The sequence below is a fragment of the Aulonocara sp. 'chitande type north' Nkhata Bay genome, linkage group LG12, assembly GCF_057382095.1.
Source record: "Aulonocara sp. 'chitande type north' Nkhata Bay isolate Kocher_YH1m ecotype deep benthic linkage group LG12, A_spYH_male_GT1.1, whole genome shotgun sequence".
Lineage (NCBI taxonomy): Eukaryota > Metazoa > Chordata > Actinopteri > Cichliformes > Cichlidae > Aulonocara > Aulonocara sp. 'chitande type north' Nkhata Bay.
In genome coordinates, this window is record NC_141355.1 from 27,238,104 (window position 1) to 27,265,564 (window position 27,461).

A 27,461-nucleotide genomic window follows, 5' to 3' on the forward strand; every position below is an offset into this window, starting at 1 on the left:
ATCTCCCGCCAACAGAAAAGGTCAAACTCCTCAATATTAACTCTAGCTCAGGTCACCATGCTGATTATGCTACAATAACCATTTTACGCACTGCATCTATGGACCCCGTCCACCCACACATAGATGCACTTTTTTTACTCTGCCAGTCCTCACACGTCCGTTTGGAATTAAAACCCACCCCGAGAGACAGCCCTGTCGGCGCCCCATGCAGACATACATTAACACATTCTCACACAATTGTCCACAAGCATAAACCCTGAGCCCTCAGAGACCACTGCTCCCCATGCTACACCACACAGTGGAAATATAAGTTGATATGGCAGAAGTGTGAAAATGCACACGTTCATGCACGCACCCACACAGATTGCAGAAGTCCCAAACGTACAACAGCAACAGAGCTCCAAGAATGTGATGGCGTTACATTCGAGACTTGACCAGACGTTCAGCCGTGACCTAGACGGATCTCAGTATTTCTTCACTATGTCACACTGGAGGTAGATGGTAAAGACATGAACCCTTTCATCTTTCTCAGGCACTGCTACCATCCCTTTCTTAGGTTCTGACCACAAAAATTACATTTCCACTTTCCGAGTTTACCAGAAGAGAGGGTGAAGTAAACAAACCGTGTTTTCTGTAAGAGTGTAGACTGTGGATGAATGCTATGTTGCAATATTTGGGGGGAGATGATGCAAAACTTCCAAATTCATCATCCGTATGTTTTCTTAATGCCTCGTAAATGCAATCACCATTTTACCCCATGTGCATGTACAGTTTTTTTTGCAAACCTGTTGACAGTGCAACTAAGCTTCTGAAGTCTTGAAAGAAAACGAGGAATGGGCATATGTGAGTGGTTGAAACCTATGCTCTACCCCTTGTGTCAAGAATTATGAAAAATGAAACAGACTAATTTTCCTGCAATTTAGTGGTATTCTGATTGCTGTCACATTTAAAACTGGAATTAAATAAAGTTCGCTGTGATGAATGCAGAAAGAGACAGGGGAAAAAATGAAACAAAGCTAAATATATAAATAAAGTAAAATGAAAAGAGCAGAAGTCATCACGAGTGAATTAATTTTGGCTCAGCAGTGGAGCTGTATTAAATGACACCTCGTGAAATGTGTGGCTAAAGCTGTCATCTCCAGCGCCTCCTTTCCACATTGAGTCATCCTAATCCTGTTTAATACTGTACTGCTAAATGGCTATCTGTCCTACCCACAAAGTCTTAGAGTGTTGTGTTAAAATATGTGCCTGAGCGCTTCCTTTCATTACAGTTCCAAAGAAAAGGAGTGCAGTGGTACGAATACAAATAGAGCCTGATTACATTTAATAATAAACCATCAAGGATATAAGGTGTACTGGAGAGTACGATTTTATTATTTCATTTTTATCTTTTTCCTCAGTCTTCCATTTTTCCAGTTGTGCAGTCATAAATTTTAGCACATTTTACAGACTGGCTGTTCTTCATTTTCACGACATAAGCACAAAACGTCTTCTCAATCAACTTTAGCACTTAAAAAAAAACCACTACTCAGGTTTGAAAAGAAGCATCTTCATTATAATCACTGCTGATTCAGAGTTTAACTGTAGAGGTAGCCGATAAATCAGCGTTAATTGTGAGTCTGGCGGCTCCTATAGCCACGTTGGCCACCACCAAGCAACAGCTTAGTGGATAAATCACATTTACCACTAAGAGATGTCACACAGTTGCCTATCCAAGAGCTGAAAAATGAGTTCCAGGTACAAAGGGGAGTCATGACAGATCTCCTCCCTGGTCTCATATCTGCTCCTACTGTGATCTGGGCCATCCGTGGGTGAGGAATGAGACTCTGGGAACGCAGTAGAAACACTTTGTCATCTCCGACGATGAGAAGGAGGAGCTGTCAGGTATAATCAGCAGGGTGATGTGTGAAAGCCGAGAAGGGCACTGTTTGAGGATGAATGAAAAGAGGCTGACATGCCTCTTGTTAACACAAATTATTAATCCAACTCTGTTGGCAAGTTTAAAGTAAAACAGAAGTAAAAGCAATAATTTCTCTGTCATAATCCTTTTTGAACAAACTGGCAGATAATTGCAATCACAGTGTCTGCTGTGACAGGTTCTCCACACTGGAACTGATATTTGTTCTAGTGAATGTGACCTCCACATGATTATATTAGGCAAATACAGGGTAGGTCTTTTTTGCAATTAGTTACAGAATATTATACAAAAATGCCACATATCAATACTGCATGTTTGACTGACTGTCTTTTCCTTTCAAATGAATGGCTGTGCATGCTGCCATTATGGTGTGAGCAATGGGGGAATATAAGCTGGCCTTTTTTTATTATCTTTCCATTTTCCTATTTTATGGGTCAAAATGTAAATAAACATGCTTACGCTTTAATGCACAAACACTGTAGGCAGCAGGCAAAGGGGGAAAGTATCATTTGGCGCAATCAATTACTTCATTTGATTCCCTGGAAATAACAAAGACAGTGTGAGCCAGGAAGCCCCAGGGTAGACTATGGTGTGATTCATACCATTTTTAAAAAGGGAGGAGGAAAAAAAAAAAAAAAAAAAAAAAAAAAAACACGGGGCAGAATAGTTTCTAATAAGAGCTGAATCACTGAAAAACCAGCAACATTTTACACTTATACAGTAGTTTACTCCTGCTGCATCTTAGATGAATCCACTGATACACCACTGAAAATGAGTAGTAACAAGATGCACAAAGACTAGCTACATGCTTATATTTTTTATTTTCTTTACTTATAATATTCTAAACACACTCTACCATACTGCTTACTCTCTTTAATCCACCAAGAGTCTCTTGCGTATATTCGTACTCATGCAAACCAAAACAGAAATCCCGTTTTAAATCCCGTTAGCTTACAAACTAATGCAGTAGTTGCTCTATATGCTCTTTAATGTACTTATTGCTCTATAAGTACATGAGTCCAAATGAGACGCATGGTTTTATAAATGCATGTGTCACACACAAGTTCTCATTCTCATGTATTCTTGCTTCTAATCTGCCATGTATTTAAAACTGTGCGTGCACTTGCAGAACTAGATGTGTTGACGCCGTCATTAAAAGAAGAGCTTACTGACTGAATTTGCAAAGCAATTCCGGGCTGGACCTTATTTTGCTGCTGCAAAGCACATTTTTACTTTCTATTGATTGAGGAAGATTGAGGAGGATGCTGAACAGTTTTCACATTTCTGTCAGACTTAAGAGGATGCAGCATTTGTACTATATGAACGGGGAGAGAAAGCTTTTTAAAAATCTCTTTTCTACTCTCTGACCTCCAGATGGAATCAGGGAGCTGTCATGACGTGCAGTGCCCAATGAGGGCAGAAGTTCCTCGGTTACCTTTTCAGGCACAAGGACCCAACAACCACAGTCCCCATGCTGGAATGAAAGCAGAGAGATAGATGAAAGCAGCAGAGGGGATGACTCCCCTGATCCCCTCCTGTCTTTTCCGTCACCCACCCAGAGGAAAATTTAATAAAGTCCACATACCAAGAGAGAGGAAAGAATACATGAAAGGAAAGATGGAGAGATGGAAAGATGGAAAGAGGAGGAGATGGAGGGGTGGCAGTGATGACTGACCCCTCTCCCATGGTGTCATCTCTGACCTTCAGAATAGCCAGGGAGCATTGAACCTCAGGAGACAAGATGAAACAGAGATGCCACACACACATACACAGGAAAAACACAAACAATGCCGACAAAAAGAGAGCTTATACAGCAACAGAGTAAAAAAAATAAACACATTGCTGACACAAATTCACTTCTTCACATACAAGCTGGCACGTGTTTAAGTAATGCATTAATTCCTGTGAAATTAGTCTGTGGTTTATTTGCTTGTTTGAAAAATAGAATTAAAAAAATGTCTGTGTTTGAGCAGAGAATGAGCGCTATTCATAAAGGCACAAGAACACAAGAGTCATGTGATTTTCAACACACACACACACGCGCGCGCGCGCACACACACTCACACGCACGCGCACACACACTCACGACAGAGAGAATGAGTCTGGTCCGAGTAGCTGTGACCTTGAAGGAGGATTTGTTGAGTATTTGAGAAGGGAGTGCTGGGTGAAACAAAAGTGGGCCATGTTGGTATCTTGGCCCACTCAAACTGTGACACACACACACACACACACACACACACACACACACACACACACACACACACACACACACACACACACACACACAAAGCCAACAGTGTTAGCTGTGGTAACATTAATTTGTCCTCTTTCATAGATGATTACACCCAGCAGGAGAGAGGGGGCATCTCTTTAATGACAGTCTTTCACACCCAAACACTCCCACCAGACGTGCAAGATATTTAGGTAAGAAGGAAAGCTGAGAGTTGAGGATAAATGACACAGAGAGCAGTGCAGGAGAACAATAAAGTGAATTAAGAAAAAGAAGAGAAAGTAATGAAAGTAGAGGAAAATAGGAGAATGATGGCAGTAATAAATTATAGTCACAGGAAGGAAAAGGCAAGTCAGGAAAGATGATGGAAATGGAAAACAATAAAACAAAGGTGAATGTAGGAAAAGATGAAAGGCAACAAACAAGAGTATGATGTGGAAAATGTAGATAAGTGACATAGTTATGTGTACAGTTGTGTGTTTGTGCGCCAGAGGGCAATGTACTTGTCAAATGCCAGCCAACAGATGGTGTCTAATCTATGGAGGGCACCCCCCACCCCTGAGGCCACAGCAGGAACTAAGGATCCAAAGTGGCGCTCACACAATTATCAACTGTCAGTGGGGTTCATCTCTAAAAAGAGCACATAGAAAAACATCCACCACACAGGCCTTTAAACATGAAAAATGGAAACATACATGTGATAACGTTTTAGCCATTTTAGGTCTTTACATTTTTATCCTTTATGCACTCGCAGCAAGAAAGCGTGTGATCAGTCGCAAATTTATTCCTCACCAAGTAGACAACGACTCCTAACATACAGCCAGAGTCATAAAGAGCTATCTTAAGTAACAAAAAGAACAAGCAGTCCTGCAGCAGATGGTCTGGCCCCCACAGAGGCCTGATCTCGACATCATTAAGTCAGCCTGGGATTACACGAAGAGACAGGAGATACTGAGACTTCCTAAAAGCACAAAGAAACTGTCGTAACTTCTCCAAAATGCTTGGAAGAACTTACCTACCAAGTACAATCGGAAAACTTCAGACATTTACCAAAGAGAATTTCTACTATTTTAAAGGAAAATGGCGGTTACATGAAATTTCTGGTGGCACTTTGTGTGTTGTGCTTTCTGGCAAATGAAAATATTCACGGAATTTTTATTTTAAAAGTATTTGTTTATTCTTTGTACAGTGTGGTTATACAGACACAACTTCTACAGGTGTGCAGTCGTGAAGATATTTCTCGTTGTATTTATCAGAGCTTTTAGATGTCTTTTTTTCTTCTGCTTTTTCAGTATTTTTTAATGTTGGGAGCAAAACAAACTAAATTAGAATTGCCTCTTTAGGGGGTTAAAGAAAGATTATTTAAAACCAACTCTAATTAAAACTTTTTGCATCACTAGATGCAGCTCAGCGTTAAGTGAGGAAATGTGTTCTTTGTAATTTGGGTGAACTGAACCCTTGAGCCTGCGGTTAATTCACTTTGCCACGGAGTTAATTTTGGAGGTCAATTTTCTTTAGAATCAATAGGGGGGGGAAATCCATGGTGAAATGCCTGTCATATCCCATCTGTCACAAAATTTCGTATTTTAACTGATGCTTTCATCCGAGGTAAATTGCAATAAATGAGCAGGTGAGTGTACAACATCAAGAGCACTCATCTCTTGATGTTGTACACTGGTTGTCACATCTGTGACTTCTCTTTTATGGCACTTTGTTTTATTTCACAAGGGCAGACAGGTTGGCCTTATAATTTGAAAGAAAGACCGTGGAAATAACTTCCTAGTTGAATACCGCATTACCCCAAATACCTGATGAATGCTTAGTCACATACAACATTTACTCCCAGCAAACACACACCATAATGTCTACGTGGCTCTGTATGGTGTCTGCCTGCCGTAGCCCTCAGTGCTGATGCTGCTGTAAGCAAGTGTCTGAATCAGCACGATCTAACACTGAATGACTGACTGAGGAAGGTACAGCCAAACAGGAGCCAAGGCTGAAGGTGTTTGCTTGTGCATCAAAGTAAACGTATCTCTTTTTGTTTGTACGCGTAAACGACTACTCGAGGCGTGAGTGTGCACAGGTACAATCTGTGATGTGTACGCGCGAACGTGAAAATATATGCAATGAAAGCTGAAAAGTGAACGAAGGAATAGGGAACCATGTGGGATGAATTAAGCATTTCTGTTTAAAAAAAAAAAAAAAAAAAAAAAAGGAGGTCTTGAAGGCCTGTTGAAAACCTTGGTGTGAACAAAGAGGAACTGTTAGTCACCCTGGCCCCTCCTGGGCTGCCCCTTCCAGTGACATGTGGTGAATCAGAGGCCATTTACACAGAAATAATAGTGTCTCAAATCAGCAGTCATTCTAATGGGACTAAATTACTCTTTTTTTTTTTTTAAGCCAAAAGTCTAACCGGAACCTATTGTATTCTTCTTCATGAATATCCAAGGTTCTTTGTAGAAATTACAATAGTGTATTCAGGCTACTGGGAATGTTCAATAAGCAACTGTGTAGTTGTGTGTACTTGTACTGTACACAGATATGGGTGTATCTACCTGCTTCTGTTATTAGATAAATATTTGTGTAATTAAAGCCTGTTTAACAGGCTCTACCACAAATGTCTTACGTACATAATTCATGATAAAAATATACTCTGTGCATTTTAAAGGTGACTCAATAAACAGAAAAGGTGAAAGAGGTCCTTGTCACATGAAAGGCTCCATTTCTCACCAGATATGGGTCAAACCATGTCTGTGAGTCTTTTTTCCCCCTTTACTGCCTTCGACAAGTACCTTTTTTAAATTCAGTTCATATAACCGAGCGCTTTACACTATTAATCCCTCCCACACCCCACCCCCACAGCAGCTTCCAGTGTCTGATCCAGAGACACAGGTCATTTGTCATCAGAGAGGGGAGCTCTAGGAAACAGCAAGCCCAGCATGGGAGCTCCACACTGGGCATGACAGCTCTCAATGCTGCTCCTCGAAATCGCTGAATATAGTCAAATAGCGGAGCAGCAATCAGAAAGAAAGAGAAGCAAAGAGACAGGGATGGGGATGAGGTGTCAGTGTGTTTGCAAGTGTGTGTCACCCTGTCCCACTGCCTGCTTTTCTAGCAAGTGTTCATGTGCTTGGACGTACATGTGCTCGGCTGTTTCTCTCGGAACAAAGCTCAGCTGGGACAAAGAAGGTTAAAGCAGAGACGAATGCAGATCGAGTCAGCTCTGCACGTATGGTTTAACCTGCTCGCAAACATGTTAACCTTAAAATGCGCATACACCCACAGACCATGTCCAGGCAGGGTACTAGGTTATAATGGTGTTGTGCGCCGTTGTGCGCGTTCACTGTCACTGACCCCAATATGACTCATTACTTACACAAGCACACATACACGCATTCGGACTCTGATTGCAAACCTGCCCTAGGAGGCGGCGGAGGAGAAGGAGGCACACAGGACAAGAGGGGAGCTGTAAATGCATTCTCAATCTCTTAACTCTCTCACCTTTCTGCATTATATCCTCACTGTGCAAAGAGGGAGGCGAGAAAGCAGAAGAGGCACATAAAGTGAATATAATAAAGAAGAAGCACAATAGAAGACAGGTAAAAGGATGAACAAACAAAAGGACGCTGGTTTGAGAAACATCAGCCCCCCACTGTCACAGCGTTATATAGTGTGTGCTTGTATTTTATCCCAGTGAGCATGCAGATACTGTATTGATTGGAGCTGAGAGGGGCAGGCAGTGGCAGAGGGGTATTAAATAAAAGAAGGGGGGGGTGAAAAAAAAATCAATTCCCTTTGCCCCCTGAAAAAAAAGAGGAGAAAAAAGAAAACAGAATGGGAGTGAAGGAGAAAGGATGAGATAAAATACAAAAAATAAAAGAGGAGTGTTGGTCAGGAAGCCAAGTTGGTTCATTTGAGTCAGGCTGTTATGGTGCATCTACTTTCTGTGCACCCTTGTCTCAGCCCACACTCCCCAGTCCCTTTGTCACTGGATGCTCTGGTCAGCACATTCTGCCTCTTTGTCTGCAGAACCTTCACCTTTCCTTCTGTTGTCAATAACTGTGTTACTACCAAGGGTGGGTGGAAAAGCACAGAGCCACACTTGGATGCACAGTTTAAAACGCAGCACACACTAACAGACATAGATATAAACAGGTGCACAATGCAGCTCTCACATGTCCAATCAGGTTGGAAGCTGAAAAACCGTAGTTTTCTATGTCACCCGATGTCAGAGGTGGGTGCTGTGTTTATGCAGACATCGCGTGCCAAGAATCACCCAGACATATCTTTTTGTATGCCCACCATGTGGCCCACATTACCCCCGCCTACATCAGCAATGTACGCCAGACATCACTTATCTACTGGCCACCCTCCTCCCTACACCCTCCTTCACTCCACCCAAACCCCATCAACGACACGGGACCAAGCAAGCGTGAGAGACGGGCTGGCGATAGACACGAAATGTGGCACGAAATGCAGAAAAGGAGCCCCACAGACACACACATAGTGTCAAGCACACAGACGCCTCAGACTTCTAGCCAAGCCTAGGTTGTGGTTAACTCCTGGCATGCCACGCAGAAGCAGAGGCAGCTGTTCTCAAGAAGGAAACGGGGGGGGGAAAGCGTCCTAGTGTGAAAACGGCTAAGAAGAATACGTGCTCGCACCTTTTTGAACTAGCACAACATGTAACAAACATATGCAAACATACAACTTCAGCCACAAGGTGATAATTGCTTCTTTGCATCTTTTGAATGTTTACAGCAAGTTTCAACACAATTGTTTTATTTAAATGAGTTCAGCGTTCAATATTCCCCATTTAGAAATAACAAGAAAATTACATCTTTATGTCTGCAGGTGGGTTTGGATAACCTTTAAATCTGCAGTAGGCAGGTGATCTCCCGCTACTCTGAAACGCGTCCCCCTGACCTTCCAATTAGAGCTCACTACCCAACAGCGTCTACACACTAAATCTTCCCACAGGCTGGTGGTTTGGACACCGGTATAAAACAGCCTGCTATAAAATCATTACTGGACTGTAAAACGCTAGAAAAATTCACAATTAAAAGACCAGCAGAGACACAGAGAAAACAAAGACAGAATGAGGGGAATTATTCTGTGTCCAGATATGTGGAAGTAAAACATTTGCACAACACACTCAGTAAAATACCAGCGTGTACTGTACCAAAGTAATGTTCTCTTTGTTGTTTTCAAGGGGGGGATGGAAAACGGGTGGGGGTTGAAAACTGTGAGCTGAGATACAATCAACTCATATTTTGACAGCTGTAGTGCTGATTTAATACTCCAAATGATAAGCAATGGCAAACGAAGAACTCCGCATCAATCATAAATCAAATTCTCATACATCAAAATATAGTTTGCAAGCAGATAAATGCATGGCTAATCTGAGTTTTGCCGTGGCATTTAATTAATTGGCTACAGACAAAAGTCTACTCCTAATTAACACGTATCAAACAGACTGCAGTTCATCCTCCATCAGCCATGTGTGAATTTAAACTAAATGCCATCCACAGGCACTGACGGTTGCATTTTCTGATGAGACGTTTGTCTTGACAGTACATCAGCAGCTCTCAGGGTTCATCATGATGTACAATATAAAGAAATCACATGCAGGAACTTCTGCATAGTTTCTGTTCACACTTAAAATATATAGAATACTTGCACATTTACATGTAACTATGTAAAAGCAGATCAGTTGTGGAGCAACGAATGGCACAGCAGAATGATAACACATCTAACTGCTGTACAATCTAATTAGCGACACCATAATAAGCTATTATATCATATTAATAGCAGTACACACTAGTGCCGATGGGGGATTTGGGGGGGCGGGGCTCATTTAGGACAGAATGTGTAAAAGGTCACAGAGAAATGATTTACGGGATGCAGTCTCATCAGGTTGGAGGCATAAATTGTCAATTCAAATTAAAAGTGAAAGTGTAGAGCTTTGTAAGCCGAGTCTGAACAGAGAACTGAGAGAGTCCCGTCTACTGCAGGAGGAGGATTCCCTCAGTGAACATCACAGTGAGACAGAAAGGGGTCTAATCCATACCTGCCTGTGCTAATAGCACTCCCATACTGGCACACTGAGCCCATAAGTAAGCATATGAGCTCAACTGGGCACACTGACCTCTTCACATATGTTATTGATGAATGACCACAGAGGGCTGCAACTATTGTTTCGGCGCCTTTGGGCAGCAGCGTTGTTTACCAAATACAGTGATGCAGATTGCTTAAGTTTCCTTTAATTAAAATTCTTTCCTCTTATGGGAAATTTATAAACGAGTCATTAGCACATAAAAGGAATCATTACACCAAAAAGTATTTTGTTCCCTGCAATTTTCGTTTATAATAAGAAATCGGCAATTCTCTTTTTAAACACTTTTTTAAAGACTACAAAAGACAAGAACATTAATTCTGGAAGACTACAGCGAAAACAGCTCAATGCATTTAGCCTGTAGGAAGAAAACAATAAAACAAATCAATGGTAAGCTTGTAAATGCTGCAATTTTAGTTTGAAAAGGAGTGTCTAAATTGGAAATAACTGGGTAAGTCAGAGATTAACCTCCCTCTATCACTTATCGATCCACATTTATTACTTTTAAATGTGGGTAATTGGGGAGAGTTTGGTACAATCTCTGTCTGCATCTTTATAGAATGGCTCCAGTAGGTGTATGGGCCTTAAGTGCACTCATAAATTGGTTTTATTAGTTTCTGAGACACATCGCTGTTAATGTTTCCACTCGACGGCTTTATGGCCACATTGTACCGACTCCGGTGAAAGATGCTACCTAACATACTGCAAAACTGATGCTGACCAAAAACAGGGTTTTGACGTAATGCTTTCATTTAAATTTTTAACGAGATGTGTGGCACGACTACAGCGTTATCAGTCCTGGAAAATAAGAGATAAGAGAATACTGGAAGTCTCTTTATTTTGAGGGGGTGAAAATTACACTCACTACGATCTGGGCAATTTATTTGCACACGTGAAAACTGTGATCGGAGGCAAGAACTTGAATGAACCTACAACATGTAATACTGCTATGACATTACGTGTGAATGTCTGTGTGAGTAAGCATTAGCACACGCCCTGTACAACTCCCTGTATTATTCTCCAGATGTTTTCTTTCACAGCTCCGTAAAAGACTACCGGCATTTATCCGTCTTTCTTTTCCTCCATTATTCCCCGCTCTTCCTACTCACACCATACGATCCCTCCATCAAAGCGGGCCACTTTGCCAAACATGATCCCTGCCTGTTGTGCATTGGTTTGGTTTCGAGAAGCGGATTAAACAGTTCCCACCAACTCTCTGATGTGGACCTTATCTCAGGTTTCTCTTGACACTGGCAGGGTTGTGCTGTTATTAAAAGCTAAAGGGCTTTGTTATGGAACACAAAAGTTAGAGCTAGACAGCAGTTAGTCAGGCTTTGTTAAGGGTCACAGAGGTGTTAAACAGACTACACCTGAGGCTGTATTAACACCTGAAACATACAAACTTCCATGGAAAAAAGTTCAATTTATTTAAGCAGATTAACAAAGAACAATTGTGTAATGAGGTGGAAAATATATATTACTGATTATTGCTAATTTTTAAAAAATAAAAATAAAAAGCAGGCAAAAGTTTATTTTGGGAACTGAAAATGATGATTGCAGCTAATTGAAATAATATATGGAATAGTGTTTTTAACTATTGAGTATTGTCTTTAAACATTTTCAAGAGGTTGACTAAATCGATTCCTCAATAGATGGCCTCTCTTAACTGTTGGAATTGAGCCAGCCATTGCTCTTCTCCTGGGGTTGCTGTTTATTGATCATAGTATCACATGGTTGTAATGTGATGTCAATGCCTGTCTTACCTGTCTGAGCAAGCAGCTATTGCAAAAAAACAAAAAAAAGGTGGATTAGGGCCAAACAAATCCAAACCCATGATTAGAAACTTGACACATAATAAAACTATTGTGGATACTCTTTTTTTTAAAATAATTTAGGAGAAAAAAATAAATAAAATACATAATTTTTTTGGTAATTAAATTCAGTTTGATTGATTGATTGATTGGTAATTTATTTCAACATGTGAACAATATACAAGTACATTTAGAAAAGAAATGAGAGAAAAAAAAATATACTATACAAATTACATACAAAAAAACATTCTGATTAATTTACATGTTGAAAGGGAGTGGGAAGAAGTATACACTTATTTAATCCCACCCCTGTCCCATAAATTATCAGTGAATATTTAGTCAGCTTCCTTACTGATATAATTTGTAATAAAAATAGTGAACAGATTTCTGATATACTATATACTATAATATCACATCATGAATTTTTTGTTTGTTTGTTTTTAAATAGAGACATTCACTTAAAAATATTTTCCTTTTCTTTATAGATCGAGAAGATCATATTTTTAGAACTCTTTTTGAACAGTTTTATGTTTGGACATTGCTTTAATTCCATATTCAGTTTGTTCCATAGTTTCACTCCTTGAACAGAAACACAAAAGCCTTTTCTTGTAGTACGTACCTTCATTGTTTTGAAGTTACAAAAACCCCTTAAATTATAACTTCCTTCTTTCAAAAAAAACATACTCTGAATATTACCTGGCAGTTCTTTATTTTTTGCTTTGAATAGAATTTGTGCTGTTTAATAAAATATATTTGCCCACACTGAAGTACTAGATTAACGCAGAATGACCACATTTTGGGGCGGCTCAGCGTCAGGCCTTGTTACTCAGGATCCCCATCTTTTCTCCCTCCCACCTCCTTTCATCCTCCTCATCCTGGCCCCCGCCTCAAAAGACTAGTCTGGCTCGCCTACACACGCGATCCTCATGCTAGCTGGGCCTAAGCCCCGTAAAGGCTAACACAAGCTCAGTGTAAAAACTCCTACAGGGGCCCACCTCCATCCCTCTATCCCCCTTTTCCCCATCTTGTGCTGCCTGACTACACTTTCGCTTCACATTACTTCTGCTTTTCTAACTTTTCCACTTCTGAGCACTATCAATTATGCACTAGAATAACAGTGGGGTCAGGCTTGGCAGCGGGACATAAAGGCAGATTATGAGTGTGAATAATTCAGCCATCTTCGTGCCATGTTCCTCTTAACAGTGATACAGGCAGGAAAGCTTTGCCGCTAATGTACGACTGTAGACACAATCTGACCTGAGCCTAATGTAAGTACAGCTCTTTACATCCCGGAGAAAGGACATGGAAAGTGTGACTGTACTGCATTATTAAAGCTGCTGCAAACCCAATGCCGCTCACAGATTGACAAGCCAGATACCTTCACGGGCCTTGCAAATGACACCTGTCACCCTGTTGACGAGAAAGCCAGAATCCAGGGGCAGAGTTATCATGATATGCACTTATACAAACAAAGGATTATTAAAACATATGGATATAGAGATGAGCCTTTATTTTAAAAGAAACAAAACAAAAACAAAAAACAGGCAAACAAAGGTTTCTGGTCATGGTAGCCATTGTGAAAGTTTGTGAAAGGTCAGTGAAATTAGTTAAGCAGACAACCTTTCATTGCCTTCAGGCTTAAAACATGCTACCTGTACTAGAGTTTTCATGAAATCGCGTGCTAAGGTTTAGAAGTACTACTCTTCTTAGAGATCACAAACAGTAATGAATATTTCATCACTCCACCCAAAGCCAAGCACGCACTCTAATCCAATAGAGGAGAAATATGAGGCATCTCATTTCCCGCGGACTAATGGTCTACCACAACTCTGTACCTCATAAAAAAATATCACCACTGAGACATCTGCAAAATTTCAGGCATTTCCATGAAAGGAATCCTAAACAGACGGCAACTTTGCAACAAAAAAAACCCCAAAACACACACGTATATATAAAGGAGCAATTATTCAATGTAAATAAGATATATTTTCAATTTTTAAAGAAATTTAAAAAAAAAAAAAATACTGGAATTAACACAATTATTTATTTTAATTATTTAATTTCATAGCAGCAGCTGCTACTTCTCTTGATCAAACAGTAAATTTTTTTGTTGTAAATATTTTATAAATAAGAATGTTTTCTGTATTAAATATGTGCAAAATGTAACCGTTTAAACTGTATTGAACGGAAGCAAAAATGATATTTAGATTTTTTTTTTCTAAACAAACAAAAAGACACAAAGCAGTGATGCTATAAAATTTTAGAAGCATTTTAAAAGCAACAGGCGGGCCAAATGCTCCTCTGCTTCTTAAAAAAAAAAAAAAAGAAAAGAAAAGCAGAGTGAACAGCCACTTCACTCCCTCCTATTTGTGCTTCCGTTTGCCATGAACGCACTAATCCTGGCTGGAATGTCTCCGGTCGTGGGGTCCTACGGCCCTGAGGAGCAGAGCAGCAGGTGAAACTGAACTCTGATGGCTTGTCGCGCCTCCCAGTAGTTCTACTGTATAGTTCAACCAGGCCATCTGTTACACAAGAACCCAAATGTGCAAAAGAAAGAAGACCGTTTTCTTCATATGTTGTTTGTTTAATTTAAGGCTAAAAGAAAATTAAATCAATGAAAGGTCAAATTTGAGGGGGTAGGGACTAATAAGTGTCTGTATGTAAGTGGAATGAATTTTTGTAATGATTGTGAAGGCACATGTTTGAAATAAAAATGAACTGAACTGTAAAGGAAATAATTTAATAAATAAAATCATAAATCAAATATTTAAGTTTAACAGCACTCTAACAGAACTCTACACGTGGAGTTGAAGCAGATTATTACAGATAATCTAATTTGCCTAAGAAGGTTGTTCTTACCAAGTAGCTGTAATCACAGTTTTCTAAAGAATTCATTTTTTAAAATCAAAACTCGATTCTGACGGGTCTTGTATATATAAACGTCCATGTTTCTGGCTAGTGTCACAACAACACACACACACAAACACACACATACGAACAATAGACATAGAGGTGGGAGGGGCTAGGTTACGGATTAAAAAAAAGAAAAAAAGATTTTTAAAAAAAAAAAAAAAAAAAAAAATCCCCAAAAACCAGGGGGAGGTGGAGTGTGGACGCAACTGTCACTCAAGTGCTGCAGCCACAACATGGAGCCTAATGCTAACAGTGGGCATGCTGGGTCACCTCAGCGGGATCCCAAGACCCCAGTGCAGTACAGTTAAAGATCTGGTAATCCCAGAGACAGGAAAGAGGGGACAATATGGCACAAAGAGCAAAAGAGCGGGAGTAAACCAACTGTCCTATATTTCAGAGATACGAGGCAAGGTAAGAAAGACAAAAGCAGCTATGTGTTAAGGGCAAAAAAAATGCCCGTAGGAAGAAGTTACCTTAAAAAAAATTCTGGAACCCAGCCAACAAAGCATCAAAACCCATGTCCATTATCACCTCTACAATTACGAGGCAAGTGATGACTGATCCAGTTTGGTATTGTTTTGATTCTCAAAGCTCAACAGTGAGATTAAGGACATTAAAAACTTTTGTATGCATGACTATCCTGAAGAAAACACACACACTCCTGAGGATGTAGCCATAGGCAGCGCTCATCACCTCTGTTTATCTGGAGGGCTTAGGCCACTTTGGGGACTCCCCTTAAGTCTCACTTATCTCATTAGACCCTTAAAACTGATTAATATGAATGCCAGCAGAGGCCAGCTCAAGGCATTCCTAAGAATGGAGGGAAGGAGGAAAAGAGAAGAGATGGATGGGGTGGGGGGATTTTAGAGGAAGGGGGTTTTTGTGTCTCCGGACAATGAGCTGATGGCTTTTTAAGCCTCTCAGTGGCTCTGGGTTAATACTCAGGGCTGCAGTCATGGGATAGGCCGCGGTTCAAAGGCTGCTGCACTCTGAGCCTCACTGCTTGCTGATTTAAAGGAAGAAAATAAACAAGCAGACTAAATACCACATCTCCTGCAACTTGAACCTCGCTAAAGAAATAATGAACTACCCGCCTAAATCGGAGTGGTAAACGTGCATGCGTGCGCGTCGGTCTATGTTCTTTGGGGTGTCATATTTGGTTTTGTGGGATAATGTTCAGAATAAGCCAGACCAGTCAACGCTGGGCAGAGATGAGAGGAAGAGGGAGAAGATGGGTTTCATCACACATTCAGGGGATCGATCACTTTCTCTTCAGGGGAAAAAACAACAAAAAAAAAAAAAAAAACCACACTCAGTACAGTTTCACACCGAAATACCAACCATCACACAAACAAAAAGCAGCGCGCACATGCACAACACAATGCAACTTCACAAAATGGGAAAACTATCAAGCAGCTCTCAGAGGAGCAGGCTCAGAGAATTGGGTCAAGAATAGTGCTGCGCTCTGCCGTAGTAGTAGGTATGCGTTTCTGCTGCTTCATTAAAGCAGGCTTCGAAGCAGAGGTCGTCTCAGGATAACCACGCATGCTAACAGAAACTCGAGCATGCGCACAAGTAACTAGCCACTGGCATGCGAGTAAACAGAAAGATACCGCCAAAAGACACAAAACGCACACTCGTCTGAGCATCAAAGCCATCAAAGCGGAGGATGCTAGACTTGGTTCAGTGTTACACATTTTTAAAGTATGATTTATTAACTGCTTGATTCTAGATTCTCCTTAAAGTTTGGATCAAACATCGGCATCTGTTGCCTCATAAAAAGCCTGGACTGGGAAAAAAACGCTTTTAATGTGAGTAGTAGTAGTAGTAGTAGTAGTAGTAGTAGTAGTAGTAGTAGTAGTAGTAGTAGTAGAAGGTAGTGATTTAAAAAAGATAAACTGCACTTCATCTTGACAAGAAGTTTGAGAAATGCAGAATGATATCTCTAAAAGATCATTTTCATTTGTTTTTAGAGTTATTAAACTCCAAGGTGGCGCAGCTAGAGACAAATATGAAGAGATTTCTTTCACATTTAGATATCTACTATTTGAATTACAATCATGCGTAATTATCCACACTATTCATCACAGTCTTTGCTTCTAAAGTACATTTACGTCTAAGGACAAAAACGACTCGCTCTTATTGTACCAATTTGTCGCCACAGCAGATATCTACCATTTTGGAACGAAACCTTCCATTAAGCTGCTACATAGCACACACCCTGGCATTCTGACTGTGATACATGCTTTGCAGTGGAAAATGCACTTTCAAGGGCACAGCGTGCAATGTGTCACAGTAGTTAAGAATAAGATGCAACTTAGTAGCACAGCACCAACTCCCGAGTAAACACAACCCTGTGTGTGGGAGTCTTTAGTGTCAGAGGAAACAAAAGCAGGGGTCTAAACCTGAGCAGGATTAATCCCGTCTCTGTGGAAGAAAGCCCCAGTGTCACTAAACTCAAACCGTAAAGACAACATCTCCTCAGGGTGAAGACCCAGAGTTTAGCCCCAGGAGAACTACCACCAACCAACCACAGCCGCCACCCGGGACACAGAGACAGCCGGCGAGCTGCATGCATCTTTAAAATGTGGCAAAGCCAGACAAGGAACTGAGGGGGGTGGAAACTGGGGGGGTCGATGAGCCGGATGGTGTTGAGGGAAGAACATAAGAGAAGATGGGGAAAGGGCAGTTGGAAATAAGAGAGAATGCCATCTTTTCTTTTCCAAACACTGTGACACCCCTGGCTACTACTACGACATAGCAGCCCCAGCAGTGTCTGGCACTTGCATTATGCTCTTCCTCTCCTCCCTTTTTCTGTCCAAAAGCATACTACTACTTCAGCTGCTCGCGCTCCCTTTCTCCTTGCCATTCATGTGATTCTCCCTCACTCCTCTCCTTTGGCCTCTCTTTTTTTCCCCCTCCGATTAAAAGGCATGCGCTACTTTCAGCCCTGGCTATGTGGAGTGGACAGAGAGAGCAGAACAATGGCTGCCTTTCAGTCTAGCAGTGCAGCGCTGGGGGGGGGGGGCACTGGCTGCTAGTATTTTTCTCTACTGTCAGTTCAAACAAGCTAATGCAGCTAGCTTATTATTGTCATGTCTTGTTAGAACCACAGAGTTAACGAAGTGAAAAACAGCACTGTGTGACTTTGTTTTTGTTTGCTTACATTTCTGTGCTTTGACCTATATTTAGTCCACTTTTTCATGGCCATGTTAATGTAAACAAGAAGGAACTCGTTGAAAGCAAAACAGGCTGTGTCAGCCATTTTAAAATAATCACAGGTGGTGAAGGAGTTAACGCCGTCCTAATCTAAAATCAGTGTTTTATATTTTCTAATTTTTCTTTTTGCGGCGGGGCTGTAAAAGTCTGCAAATATATCAATAAGATTGCGTCAATACCAAAGAGAAAGAAGACCACACAACTTTACAACCCAACTGTGTGTTTCTCAGTCTGTCTGTGAAGATGAATTACCTCATGAGTCATTTACAACTGGCTACAACCTGTCAATTAGGTCTTTATTCACAAGCTTGAGATGTGTTCTCTTCTGGGATCTATTCTCCACACTGCTGCCCAGCTAGAAAAACATCCAGTCACTCCCCCGCAGCACCCCAAGTTAAATAAGGAAAACGGCAGCGTACAGTCCGAAGCCAGTCTACCATGAAAGGAATTATCTGTGGAAAATGTGCCTGGCAAAAAACCCGAACAGTCTCAATCGCTCCCATTACATTTTCCAGTTCAGATAGTGACGGGTGACAAAATAAGTGAAAACATTTATTTATTTATTTATTTTCTTAAAGAAACCCATCAGCTGTTTTGGCCTTACACACGTATCCGTGTAGTTCCTGTAAAAATAATATGAAGTTTACAGTAAATGAGTCTAACAAGGTCAAACACAGAAAACAGAAAGTGCTGGTCTATACCAATATAGATATATATATATATATATATATATATATCTCTTTCAACACTACTCCTTTCAACTGAGATCAGAGGGCACAGAAGGTATCACACCTCTCTCAGTAGCGCCCCTTTCTGGTCAGGGGGGGATAGACCAACCGAGCGTTATAACAGCTGCTTGTAGGCCTCCATCTTATGGAAGAGCGCAGAGGACGTGAAGACGGATATGGTTAAGCGCCATTTTCAGCCGCGAATGAGAATCGTAACAAACGCGCGAGCTTTCTGGATTGGTGTTTGAACCCTCATTAGAACTAAAGTGATCATTTATTCCCGTTGACCACTCTTTTTGATCTCCTAAAATGCATTATACATATTTTCTTCTTAGTTCTATGTTTATTTAACCTTTTAAACCATAAATTAACCTGCCGTGTTCACAGTAAGAGTACACTTTGGATTCAGATGATATGAATTCACTTTAAGAGGAAAAAAATTAGAGTTGGTAGGAAAAAAAATATACAACTTAGATTTTTTTTTTTTTTTTTTTGGTTAATTTTAGCCAGAGAGGCCTGCGATAGTGGCGCGGAAAAACAAACAAACAAATAAATCAGTCTGCAAATAAAAAACAAATGCATCTAGTACAAAGGCAACAAAGAAAAAAAAAAGGGTAAAGGTTTTTTGTCTTTACATTTTCATAACAGAATATAAGTCTTGCACCAAGATTTGCACACGTGGAAGTTGCATAAGCTGGTAAATACTTTATTGTTTCCAAGTACAACTATACAGACTGTTTCCCCCATGGGTTGAATGCCAACAATTGAATGAGGGCTGAAAAGTAGATCACTCAGCTGATAGCAGTGTTTCAGCACACCATCTGACCTTGGTGTGACTAGTGTGAAAACAATTACCTGGACATTAATGTGTGGTTGTCCGGGCAAGGGAATTATGCGCTTCAGAAATTATGTTTTATTTTTAAAGCAATCCTGCCTTTTTGGAGTAAATAACGTTTAAAAGTGGTAATTTTACAGTTTACCAGTATGATATCGCTACTCATTAATATATATCTACTAATGAAAAAACACGAGTTTTCTGATATATATATCTATAGACAAAGATGAAAATATTAACATATAAAAGTATATTTAGTTATATAAAAATACACTTCCGTACTTTCGTCATAAGGTGCTTTCACCAGGATTAGCATATGCAAGTCTACAGTCTGACCAGTCGCCCCCGACGACAGGGCTGCTTCTGTCCGCTGCATAGTTCCTTCACAAGGGTCACGGCCAAGAGCCCTACCCCTCTTCCACTGCTCACTGAAGAACAGCTGCTCTGCCAAGCACATTGACTAAGCATTGACTGCTGCCTGCTGGGCTCATTTTCTAGTTAATAGGAAAAAAAATCTAATTTAAATGGAAAGTGCATTTACATGTCTGGTGACAAAAATACTACATTTAAACTGAATAAAAGTATTATACTGCCCAGCACTATCATTACAATTTGCTGGTTTTCTATCAAGTCCTATATTTTTCTTTTTTGGTCTTTATTCTCTGCCTCGATCTCTTTGTGTCCCCTCCGCTCGCAGTCCCTGCAGCTCTGCCGGTGGCTGTGCTTGCCAATGCCACAAGCATAAAAAAATGACAGAGCAAGGGGTCATTAACAAGAACTAATCAGCCTGCAGACAGGGGGACAGAGGGAGAGGAAAGAGTAGAACACAGAGTGAGTCAGGATGAAAACGATGAGGAGGTTAGGAGCAACTAAAACAGGGCAATATCACTTGACTTTAAAAATTACAGGTATTCAGAATTTGTAATCATACGGATGATAACGTAATATAAAATTTTCCCATTTGTTAAAGGCAAATGCATGTAGAGACTATGATTTTCCAACTTTATGCATTTGTGCCTTAGTATAAATCAATGCACCTACATGCAAGCACAGATTGATAATACATATATTCATGACCCACTAGTCTATGACAGGTAATGAGAAGTAAGAGGCAGAAACATGTGATTATTGCAGTATCCAGGAATATGAAGAAGCGGAAACAAGCCCTTTATGACCTTATGGCTCATTTGGCACACACACACACACACACAAACAAAGATGAGCCAATCAAGACAGCAACAAAAGCAGACTAATACTAGGAGCAACACTACTATATACAGGTCTAAAGCAGCTTGTTAGAAAATTTCATTGGTTGAGCTACAAATTATGCAGCAAAATACAAATCACCTTGAGCAATTTGCATGACCACAACCGCATCAAACTGTTTATGTTAATAACACCTTCCACTTCAAGGAGAGTTGCAGTTACTACTTTGTCTGTTGCAAGCCAACTTTCTGCTTCGTTATTCCTCTCCGTATGTGTGTGACCTCTCCCTGAGCTCCTCTCAGAGTGTGCCTGACCTCTGCGCGTCTTTCTCCACCATCAACCGTGGAGGGACTCTGAAAATATCTAATTGTATTCATTCATTTTCTGCGCCTGGCAAGAAGAGACAAAAAGAGAGAGGGAGAAAGGGAAGGAAGGAGAGAGAGAAAGAGACGGAGAGCAGAGAGGCAGCACGGGATCAAGGCAAGGAGGGATAAGGGGAAGAAGAAAGGACGAAGGGGGAGCATGGAAGAGAAAGCCATTTCTTCGCTATTACAGCTGAGACATCATTAGAGTCACTGTCTGTCCCTTATTGGAATAAATGCTCGCAAGCAAAGACAGTTAGTGAGATAGCAGAGGGACAGATTCCACAGAGAGAAGTGTTATTTCAAACTAATGGAAGTCTTTCAGATAAAATTGTAGGGTTTCATCCAGGATTTCTCCAAACATCCTCAAAAATGCTAATATTCCAAATTAAATTCTTTTGAGTAACTATCAAAGAGAAAACTAAAAGAGAAAGTTTAGATGTCTCACAGAGAGAGAGGGAGATTAAAAGATAAAGGTGCTATTCAGAAAAACAATGCAGTTAGCAAGTTTTTGGTCTCATGCTGCGGCCGTGAGAGACAACGATGGAACCAAGCCAACAAAACGGCAAGGAAACCCCCCTCAGCCTGCACCCAGATCAGGAACAACACAAACACCCGGCAGAAATTACTGTGGCACGGCGAGCACAAATAGCATTTCACAATAATGTGTAATTCAGTTATAATTTCGAATGAGAAAACTTTTGAAGAAAATGCAAACTTCACGGGGAAAAAAAGCAGAACGTTTTATTCCAAACACAAAAACTTCCAATCTGAGGCTCCCGGTTCTACGTTACTGACGGTCTGTAAGCAGGTCTACCGCAGTGTGCTTTGTATATCAGCGAGTGAAACTAAAGCATAGCTCACTGTTTAAACTTTGAGCCCTTTCACTTTTTCCGTTTACATCGACTTCAGACTTTCTCAAATCATTTAGCACGGCATGACACTTGAAATCAGACAAATTCATGTTTACGTTCCTGCGGACAGTTTCAGGCTGATTGATGTTGGACAGAAACAGATGTAGCAAAGTTTACGAGTCAAACTGTTTCACCTGGCATTTCCATACAGAAGCTTTCTCTAGAAGAATTACTTCTGTGCATTTCAGGTGATTAAGTAAGCAAGCAGAGCACAGCACATTGCGCACACTGAAGTGAAACATCCAATTTGGTTAAATGAATTAAAAGCAAAAGAGGTTTTATGACAAAACCCAACTCAAAGAGCAGCGTTAGTGTGATGGATCATATCTCTTGGGCAATTTTCAAGTTCGAGGAAGCTGCAGTTTCACGCGGAGCAAAAAAGGAGTGTCGATAAATGGCTTTTTCTCTAGGTAGTAAAACAAGCCCTGAATGATTGTGGTCAGATACCAGCAACTAAGAATATGAGCTGATTCAAACATAGGGGGAAAAAACATGGAATTAACTCTTCTAATAACATTTCTGATGAATTACATGATGATAGCAGTAAATCAATTGGAAAGTAACGTGCGAATGAGTCTGTTTGTGATCAGGGACGCTGTAAATTCTTTCAGTGTGACTGGAAGCCTCAGAACAAAAGGCAGACGCACACAAGTTCCACTACCATGCCACACCAGCTTTCTACAGTAATGCATGAGGAAAGGGACTCAATATTTATTAACAGAGTCATCAATAACACACGTTTGCCATCTCTGCCTCTCTCCTTTTCTTCACTGCTTTTTAACATTACCTTTCTGGCTTCCTGCCTCAGACCTGCAGGGGTGAGAGTCAAACAAACTCTATTTGGAGTAAGTAGAACAGAGTGACTGGTGTTAGCATGAAAACCTGTTTTCTTTCCTCGGGCAACAAAGAGCCTCAGAAACAGATGAGATGCAAGAAACTATCCGTTTCTGTGATTTTACAGCGGACTCAAAGACAGTAAAAGTGCAACACGGATCACTACAACCGTATTTTACACTCTCACCGTTTCTTTTTTCCGCGTTCCTATGTCAGATCAAAGATCAAACGTAGATGTACTTATATTTCCATTTTTCTTTAAACCGTACTTTGTTTTTTGTTGTTTCTTTCTTTACTGAAACTTGTCAGCACATCTGGAAGATATCAAGTTAACAGAGCGGCAAGTCAAGTCAAAACTGTTTTGTTGGGGAAAAAAAAATGTGCAGACTAATGAAAGTGTGTCTATCAACAGCAGAAATCTTTAACTCAAACTTTAACTTAAAATTGTGTTTGCCTCTACTGAAGAAAGCGCTCCATAAATAAACAGCCAGGGTAAGCTGGAATAGGGACTAAGACCACAGCAGTCACGGTCTACGGTATATCAGGCCGAGAATCTACACACCCCGCTAGACTGGCCCCGACTTCAGGAGAAAGCTTACAGTCAGCCCTCCGTCTGTAAGCCTGACCACTAATTGTTTCAAGCAATAAATCATGTTTTCCCAAATTTCAAACTGAACGTAAATAGTTGTGCAACAAATTCAGCATATGCTATTAATGGCTTTGTGTTAAGCATTTTATTCAACAAATACTAAGTGCCATTGGCAGCTCAGTGAAATCTCTCTGTAAACTCAACCAGCAGCATTTAGACTTAATAAGCCTGAGACAAGGCTGTACAGTTTAACTCCATAAGGGACTTTTAGTGGGAAATGCTGTCTCAACGAATGTCCACAATGTGCACTGAGGTTAACTCAACGTTGTTGAAGTTTCAGTCTCAAGGACTGCAGCACTTCTCACAAACTTTCATTTTGCTTTGCTGAAGTTGCCGAGTTTGAATGACCTACGTTCTCACTTACAAACTGAGTTTTGGTGAATCTAATTATGTTAAACACATAAGTATCTTTATTTTCCTAAAATAAAAAGTGAAAAGCGCCTCTTTTCACAGTTACATTAACTGTTCCATTTTTTGACAAGATAGATGTCCTCTAAACTCTAAAGTAACAATTTATCTTCACATCTATGAAAAAAGTAACAAATAAATAAATAAATTTCAAGAAAAACGTTGTCTCTTTCAGAATAACAAAGGAGAACATTATTTTAAGAAGACAAATTATTGGTTTTCACACTAACCAGCCATCTCTTTACTAAGGCAAATTAAACCTTTCACAGATGACACAGTTAATTAGTATTCTTGTATTTAATTTTAGCAAAACATCTGTTATTAGTTTCTTTAAAAACTTGAAAAACGCTGCTTAATTTCGACATGCTTCATTTACTGCTTCACTGTAATAAGTCCACACATGCTACAGTTCAATGCTGCACAAATGTAATTTTACAAACTATATTTCACATTGACTGTTAAACGTATGAACTAAAGAAACATTGATAACATTTTGCTTAATTTTCCAGCAACCCTTAAAGGTGATCCGAGAACAAATTTAACAAGGAGCAACTTAAAGAAGAAAAAAATAAAACTTGACCAATTAAAACTCTCAAAACTGGCGATAACGTCACTTCGGATTTAATCTACTGCGTGTTTTTATTATTCAAATGTGAGTTTGACATTTTCTGTCATTTTCTTTTTTTGCTGTGGTTACTCTGTACTTATGAAGCACTCCTTTAGGTATTTTTAGTTGTGTTGATATCGCCGAATGCGTCTAGATTACATTATGGTAACTGTCCTGAAATATGAAAAATTGATTCTTTAATCCTGACTGACATATAGGCTATCTGTGCCTACGATCAGTATCTTAAGTTTCTATATTGTGACGAAGCCATAAATGCCCTGAACGCAAAACGGACAAGCGACATAGAGAAGCCCTCCTCCGTAGTTCACAGGTCTGAGACATTTGGCCTGTTCGTGGCGTTACTCCTATAACTGGAGTTTTCCGAATGAAGCAAACACATGTAATCTAAAAGCGAGGAAATTAATTACCATATTTTGTAGGTAAATGGGCTTTTTGGATTTGTGCTGAGACTAATAAGATACAGGTGTTAATGGCTCCGGTGGGGTCGTGTCAAGCACAGCTTGAGTCCACCGAGGAGAGAAAGAACATAAGATAATGATCCTGATTGTATGGCACAGTCCCTCTGTCTGTAAGAGGGTAAATGGTTACTTTCCTTATCAGGACGATACTGACAGCGGGTAAAGCGAAGGAACATTAGGCTTTACAGGTTATGTCCGGGCCTTGTTACGCACGGTTTTAATCTATAGTTTCTCGGCAGGTACGCTTTTTATGAGCAGCCTCGCGCTGAAAATAAGACAGAGGGTTTTTCCTGTCCTTGGTTGTAGCATTTACCTACAGATGCTGGCATTATGCCCTCACTGCGGAGAATAAATACTGATGTGGTCCGGCAAACCTGAAAAGCCGTCGTTCGTACATAAGAGAAGGAACCTCGCCGTCCCTCCGTAGTTAAACCTGCCCGGTGAGAAGCCACTTACTTGGTGTTGGTTCGGTTCCAGAAGACAGCGTAGCGGTCGGCCACCACTTTGGAGCTTGGCTCCTGGCTAAATACACACATCAACAGCACCAAGCAGACGAAGACAACCATTTCCAATTGCAGCATCACTACAGCAAACTTCGGCACGTATTCCTCTTCAGCGTAGGTTAGTCAGTCAAGTTGCACGGGCGTTTCAACCGGGACAGGTGATGAGTCTCATTCACACGTGTCCGCGTGTTTCTGGCGCAGTTTGTGAATACTAAACAAATACAAATGCGCACAACATAGAAAACGAAGGAAAAACCATTAATGACAGTTCGGATGACACTTCTTCGGGTCGAAGGAAATGTGAAGTTACAAAAGCAACGCGTTTCTCGCTGACGCAGAGAGAAAGTTCAGATGAATCATGAGCTTTATTTGGTGAAGGTTGTCAACTCTAACAAATCCGTATCAAGGTGACAAAATATCTCTCCATCTACTGCACAAACAGTGATCAGCAAATGTAGGCACCAATACGCAGCACAACAGGCAGTGTCTTCTGTGGTGTGATCGTGTTCCTGCAGGGAGCTACTGGATGTAGCCTGTATCAGGGCAAATGACAGCTGCTGAACACTTATTCTTTACTCCAAACCGAAAGCGCAGGGGATTAGCCAGCCCAAGATATGATGGAGAAAAAAAGAGAGAGGGGGGAATCAATGTGTCCAATGACGCTGTAAGGCGCACGTCAGATGTCCATGTTTTCCAGGCAACTTTTTAAAGCCATACAGTCAGCCAGTCACTGAGAAATGAATGGGGAAAGCTGGACACGGTCTTTCGTTTCCAGCGTGAAAAAAAATAATGTTATCCTTTCCCGGCGATTTACCGGGTGTGACACGACCGATGCGGGGAGGAGTCCTTCTCGGTGTCGGGGAGGACAGAGTTATGTTTTCTCATGCGCTTCTGTCCGTGGAGGCGCTTGTTTATGGTCGCATCCCAAACTGTCCTCCTCATATATAAGCCATCGTGCGACGTGCAGGCATGAAAAAAATACTGCGTTCTCCCATGAGCGCGCTATGAAGTCTTCCTCTTTTTCTTATGTTTGGGTTTCAAACGCCGGGACACGCAGGAAGGTGAGGGCACAAGCAGGCAGCTTGAGACGCCGAGTGAGAGAGTGGGTTTGGTTACGACGGAGCGGGGGATAGTCCCATTGGTTTGAAATTATTTGAATGGGCGTCTCTCGAACAAAGCCAAGCCCCTCCCCCACCTAAAACCGAGCTAATTCAATTACCGAAAGGTAGAGCTGGAAGGGGACATGGAAAGAGGTGCGCACAGCTGGGACAGTGACCGCTTTTAGATACTCTGTCCACACCACGTTGTCAGCTCCGCTTGATAAGTGCGCTCGGCGCAATTTAATTACATGCAAACGGACGCAGCGGACCAAAGAAGACCATGGGCTCCAGTTACACTCTCATTTCAATTTAAGTTGCGTTTTTTTCTATTAACAAGAGGAAGCCTGTAACGAGGTAATGGCCAAGATGTTGACATAACAATACTTTTATACATAAATATATTAGATTTTATAAGGAAAAAGATAATTAATATTAACATGTTATTTTCTTTGTACTTTCATTGCCCATTATTTTTTTCATCAATCTAATTTAAAAAAATATATTTAATATAATTTTTTATATTGTATTTAATTTTAACTACTTTACCTCCACAAAGGTCAAATCTACAGTTAGAGGAGGAGGGCAGCGACACTTCTCAGCCCTTCTGTGTGATAGCGCAGTGTTGAGAGA

General features: G+C 40.6%; 1 protein-coding gene across 2 annotated transcripts in view; it reads right to left on the minus strand.

Moving 5' to 3' along the window:
* efna5b (ephrin-A5b) overlaps window positions 1-26,811 on the minus strand; it is a 106,432-nt gene extending 79,621 nt beyond the window's left edge. For both annotated transcript variants that reach the window (XM_086314715.1, XM_086314714.1), the window contains exon 1: window positions 25,685-26,811. In XM_086314715.1, coding sequence (XP_086170841.1) covers window positions 25,685-25,809 — 125 coding nt within the window. In that variant the 5' untranslated portion in view covers window positions 25,810-26,811. The remainder of the gene's footprint in view (window positions 1-25,684) is intronic.
* Between the last annotated feature and the right edge of the window lie 650 nt (window positions 26,812-27,461).